The sequence below is a fragment of the Genypterus blacodes genome, unplaced genomic scaffold, assembly GCF_046128005.1.
Source record: "Genypterus blacodes isolate CSIRO-AG114 ecotype Tasmania unplaced genomic scaffold, CSIRO-AGI_Gbla_v1 ptg000159l_1, whole genome shotgun sequence".
Classification (NCBI taxonomy): Eukaryota; Metazoa; Chordata; class Actinopteri; order Ophidiiformes; family Ophidiidae; genus Genypterus; species Genypterus blacodes.
In genome coordinates, this window is record NW_027466960.1 from 157,501 (window position 1) to 162,500 (window position 5,000).

Consider the following 5,000-nt stretch of genomic DNA (forward strand, 5'->3'; position numbering starts at 1 on the left):
CTGAGTGACGACTGACAGCTGGTTGGAGATATGAGGAAACTGTATGACGGTAGATCTGAGCTCACTCACTCAATATCTCATCTGATCACTTTATTGATCAGTGGTTCATGTGTATGTATATTATTATATATGGTCATATATAAAGGATGTACCATCATACACTTTCTTCATATTGTCCGACCCTTTAAGCTTGTAAAGTAGAATATCATTTTACACAAGAAACTTCAATGCAAATGATTCAACAATTTTTCAACACTGACTGGAATTTTATAAAAGGGACGAATTGATTGTTGTGCAATAAATGTGAATGAAACTGTGTTGATCCTGCAGACTCACTGTTCCTCAGAGTAGTGACACACGGCGTCCAGCAGGGGGCAGTGTTCCTCTAACCCAGTGTTTATCAACCTTTTTGGAGCCAAGGCACCTCTTTAACATGAAAACAATCCTGAGGCACACCACCAAAACGTTTGTTGAGGGGGGGGTGCGCTCCGAAATGTGCAGACCGGCAGATCGCGGACTGATCAAGTGAAGTTGGATAATTTCCCACGGCACACCTGACGATCTCTCGCGGCACACCGGTTGAAAACACTGCTCTAACCAATCCAGCCCACCTGTGTTCTACATACATGCTCTGTGTGGTCACGCGGAAGGAAGTGTTGAGGTGTGTGTGTGTGTATAAACTATCTCATCAAAGCTTAATAATCTAGCACAACCTAAACTCTTCTGAACGAAGTGTTTCACTTTCTGTCTTAACGTTACTCACATTTTCATGTGCAATTTACGGTAATGAACCCCCCACACACACACACACACACACACACACACCTGACGTCACCACGGGTCGGCCCCGCCCACAGAGGGAGGGAAGAAAAACAGCGGAAATCCCGAACGCAGGAACGAAACAAAGTTTGGACTTGTTTTTGCCTTCGTTTGGTTTTTAGCGCAAAAACACGAAGTTTGCGGACAAACAAGAACAACAAACAGCTGCCTTTGGTCCGTGAACGCCGCACAGTGAGTCGCTTCCAACGTATAAACTTGATGAAACGTTTAATGAGTTTGAGTCGCAAAAAGTCAATAGACTTTAGTTGTGTGCGTGTGTGTGTGCGTGAGTGTGTGTGTGTTTGAGGGTTAACTAGGGTAAGTGTGTGAGTTTCTGAGGAACATTTTGTGATTAATGAAAAAACTAATATCCTAACAGATATACTTTCCTTTGTTACACATTCTGTTATTTCTCAATAGTTGGTATCGATTGTGTGACGTAATGGTTTGGGTTCTTCCCTCTAACATAAACAAACATTGAACTTCAGCCGCTAAAAAGTGAATTTGGTCTCAAGCATCAAATTCAGTCTTAGATGTTTCAATGTCATCAAGCTGACTCACTTCTTGATCGCACTCCGTCGCCATGGTAACTTTGTTCAGCTCCCTCTCTTACCATCAGGTCTCCTCTCACTGTACACACACAATCACACTGCTAAACTCAATCTTCTGTGTATGAGGAGGTGATCATGTGTGTTTGGTCTGATCTACTTTCTTTCCTTCGTCGCAGCTCAGTGGGAATGTGGATGCTGTCTGTGAAACCACTTTGCTCTCTCTGGATTGTTGTTAAATGTTAATGAATCTCTGCTTAGGTAACACACCCCCACGTAAGACTCCGCCTCCTATCATGACCTCTCAGGCCACGCCCCCTGCAGGGTCTCCAGGTAGAGATCACACACACACACACACACACACACACATCCATTCACAAGTCAACAGTTTTATGGGAGCAGTGGGTTACTGTGTGTGTGTGTGTGTGTGTGTGTGTGTGTGTGTGTGTGTGTGTGTGTGTGTGTGTGTGTGTGTGTGTGTGTGTGTGTGTGTCCTCAGAGTCTCTGCCTCCTGATCGCCTCATCCCGAGCCCTCTGCCAACACGCAGGAACAGGACCTGCTCAGCGTGAGCACACACACACACACACACACACACACACACACACACACTCTCTCTCTCTTTCACACACTTACCACCTGTGTGTGTGTGTCTCTTCCAGGTCGGTTCGAGCAGCAGAGGGTCCCCTCTTCACTGGGGTGTGTAAATACTTTTGTCGCTCCAAAGGCCACGGCTTCATCACGCCATCGGACGGGGGCGACGACATCTTCGTCCACATCTCTGAGTGAGTGTGTGAGTGGGAGGGTGAGGGAGTGATTGGCTTCATGTTTGTAGCGTACAGGCCCTATGTGCTGACGTGTGGATCACGGGTGGATCACGTGTCTTTGGTTGAGCGCTCATTGTTGTTATGAACCTTCATATGCACTCCTGCTCCTAAGTACATTTGAATCTGTTTTGAGTGGTACGCACACATGTATGTAGTATGAGCTGTGGTTGTGGTTCTGTGTCCTGCAGCATGGAGGGTGAACTGGTGCCTCTGCAGGGCGACCAGCTGACCTATAAGCTCTGCTCCCTCCCACCCAAACACCTGAAGATGCAGGCGGTGGAGGTCTCCATCTCTCACCTCACACCGGGGGCCAAGCACGAGACCTGGGGGGGTCAGGAGGTGAAATATTGATCCATGACAGGGGGGGGGGGGGGGGGGGCATCAAAGAAATACTGATCAAGTTTGAAACAACATGAAGGAAAAATGGAAAATATTGAGTTTGACTTTTTCCAGCTTTGAGTTGAAGGGAATTTTATGGTTTGGCTTTGAAGTTTGCACTGAAAAAAATAAAGATTCTATAGAACAAATGAGAAGAATGTGATTTATTCTAGAAAACTAAAATGTTGTCACAATATAATAAACACTGCAGTAATAAAAGGTCCTATTGAAACAAAGCAGCACATCTCATCTCACTGAGTGTGAACACATTTATGTGTAAGAGAATTCAGTCTCTGATGTTTGTTTGTTTTTAACGTCTTTGTCAACATTGTCTGCTCTGTGTGAGCTCTGTCTGCTCTGTGTGAGCTCTGTCTGCTCTGTGAGCTCTGTGTGAGCTCTGTCTGCTCTGTGAGCTCTGTGTGAGCTCTGTCTGCTCTGTGTGAGCTCTGTCTCAGTTGTAGTGGAGCCTTGTGGTGAAGTGAGTCTGCTGCCCTCTGTATTCAGCTGTGATGTCATCAGTTAAACAGCTTTAGTCCTGAACTGAAGTATTTAAGATAAGAACTTTATTTATAATGATAAACTCTGGCAAGCACAGGAATCAAACCCACAACCTCACGCTCAGGCTCAGAGACTCATCAGATTCATTTGGACAACCAACAAAACTGAACTACACACACACACACACACACACACACACACACACACACACACAGAGAGAGAGAGAGAGGACATACAAGAAGCCAATCAGGCGACATCTTACAGAGGGTACAATAACGGCTGATCAATAAATCTGTGATAGCAGACAGCAAAGTGCCGCAGGAACACGCGTGACCTCAGCAGGTTGATTGGTCTACAATCCAATCAGCTGTGTGTGTGTGTGTGTGTGTGTCAGTCTGAGGCCACACACACATTTCTATCCTATAACCTGGTTTATAGCTGCACAGCCTACATGAACCTGTGTGTGCCGTAAATCAGATAAGCTGTTTGCCACAATTACATTACATTACATTACATCACGATCATTTGGCAGACGCTTTTATCCAAAGCGACTTACATTACATTACCACCCTTCACAGAGGGGGGAGCAATTGAGAGTTCAGTGCCTTGCTCAGGGGCACCTCGGCAGGGGCTCGAACCGGCAACCCTCCGGTTCCCAAGCGGAAGCTCTACCCACTGAGCCACTGCCTCCTCGCCAATGTCTCCACGCCGACGCCATGATGTCACCAGGACGTCACCAGCACGAGGCTATACCGTCAGGAGAAGCATGTGTTCATCTGGACACAAGCTGAGGACTGATCAGGCTCAGCCTCAGACCCCAGCAGCATCAGCAGGTGTTTGGTTGCTCGCACACACACACACACACACACACACACACACAGCCCCCCCCCCCTTCACACAGTGGCAGTGGAGTGCTGTACTGTGTTGGAGTGTGTGTGAGTGCGTGTGTGTGCGTGTGTGAGGCTGCACACGGCGTGTCTGTAGCGTGCAGACATCAAGTTATACAGCAGAGGATTGACGGCTGCGCTCAGGTAGAACAACACCAACGCCACCAAGTTAAAGTACTGAGAGAGAGAGTACAACACGTACACAGAGTGTGTGTCTGAGTCTGAGTGTGTGTCTGCAAATCTGTCCTGTGTGTGTGTTTGCTCTCTTTCATCCAGAGTGTGTGTGTTCATCGCTCCTGTCTGCGTCTCAGGGGCGTTGCCGTGGCGATTGATGGTGCGGTTGTCTGCCTGTCTGTGTGTGTTCACGTCTGCTCGGCTGCCTTGAGAAAGTGAGAAGAGGGTTCGCCCGACGTGAAACGGCAGCCAGCACAGCACGAACGCCAAGACGATGACGCCTGGAGGAGAGGAAGAGGCGTGTTTACCGTGTTCAGGCAAGTGTGTGTGTGTGTGTGTGTGTGTGTGTGGGTGTGTAAGTTTGTTTCTCACCCAGCATTTTCATGGTCTGTTTGTGGTTCTGGTCCCTTCGGCTGCTTTGTGGGCGGAGCCACAGCGTTCGTCCAATCAGGCTGTACACTACTCCCAGGATGCCGAGCGGTACCAGGAAGTACAGGTTAGAGAGGACCATCATGGCGGACAGCAGGCCGGAGGAGACGGCGTAGTCGGTGCAGCGGCACTCCCTCCTGTCCGTCCCTCCTTCCTCTCCTCCTCTTCCTCCCCCTTCATCTTCTCTCTGTTCTCCTGTCTTATCTCTCTTCTTCTCTTCTTCTTCTTCTTCTTCTCCCACTCTGTCTAGCTCCTCCCATCCCTTCATCTCTTCTTCTCTCCACTGTATTCCATCCATACCTCCGCCCAGCTCCATCATGAATTCTCCTTCCTGTCCGCTCCATCTGCTCATCCCTCGCTCTTCTGTTCCCACCTCCTCCACTCCGACCATCACCAAAACGGGCGCGGCGCTCACGGCTGCACTCAGCCACAGGCAGCCAAT

General features: G+C 48.4%; 3 protein-coding genes across 3 annotated transcripts in view; 2 read left to right on the forward strand and 1 right to left on the reverse strand.

The window, feature by feature from the left end:
- The window catches only part of naa60 (N-alpha-acetyltransferase 60, NatF catalytic subunit), a 5,639-nt gene extending 5,322 nt beyond the window's left edge, over positions 1 to 317 (forward strand). The window contains exon 7 of the mRNA XM_076167549.1: positions 1 to 317. This exon is cut by the window's left edge and continues 127 nt beyond it. The gene's annotated coding sequence lies outside the window, so the exon portion shown is untranslated.
- Positions 318 to 860: 543 nt separating this feature from the next.
- On the forward strand, positions 861 to 2,683 carry carhsp1 (calcium regulated heat stable protein 1). Its single transcript, XM_076167550.1, has 5 exons — positions 861 to 1,011; positions 1,629 to 1,700; positions 1,867 to 1,933; positions 2,028 to 2,150; positions 2,381 to 2,683. The coding sequence occupies exons 2-5, from the start codon at positions 1,664 to 1,666 to the stop codon at positions 2,541 to 2,543; spliced, it is 390 nt and encodes a 129-aa protein (XP_076023665.1). The 5' UTR covers positions 861 to 1,011; positions 1,629 to 1,663; the 3' UTR covers positions 2,544 to 2,683.
- Positions 2,684 to 2,816: 133 nt separating this feature from the next.
- LOC143013853 (growth hormone secretagogue receptor type 1-like) overlaps positions 2,817 to 5,000 on the reverse strand; it is a 2,894-nt gene continuing 710 nt past the window's right edge. Inside the window, exons 3-5 of the mRNA XM_076167552.1 lie at positions 4,502 to 5,000; positions 4,276 to 4,410; positions 2,817 to 2,824 (exon numbers count right to left, since the gene is read on the reverse strand). The exon at positions 4,502 to 5,000 is cut by the window's right edge and continues 183 nt beyond it. Of these exons, the coding sequence (XP_076023667.1) occupies positions 2,817 to 2,824; positions 4,276 to 4,410; positions 4,502 to 5,000 (642 nt within the window). The remainder of the gene's footprint in view (positions 2,825 to 4,275; positions 4,411 to 4,501) is intronic.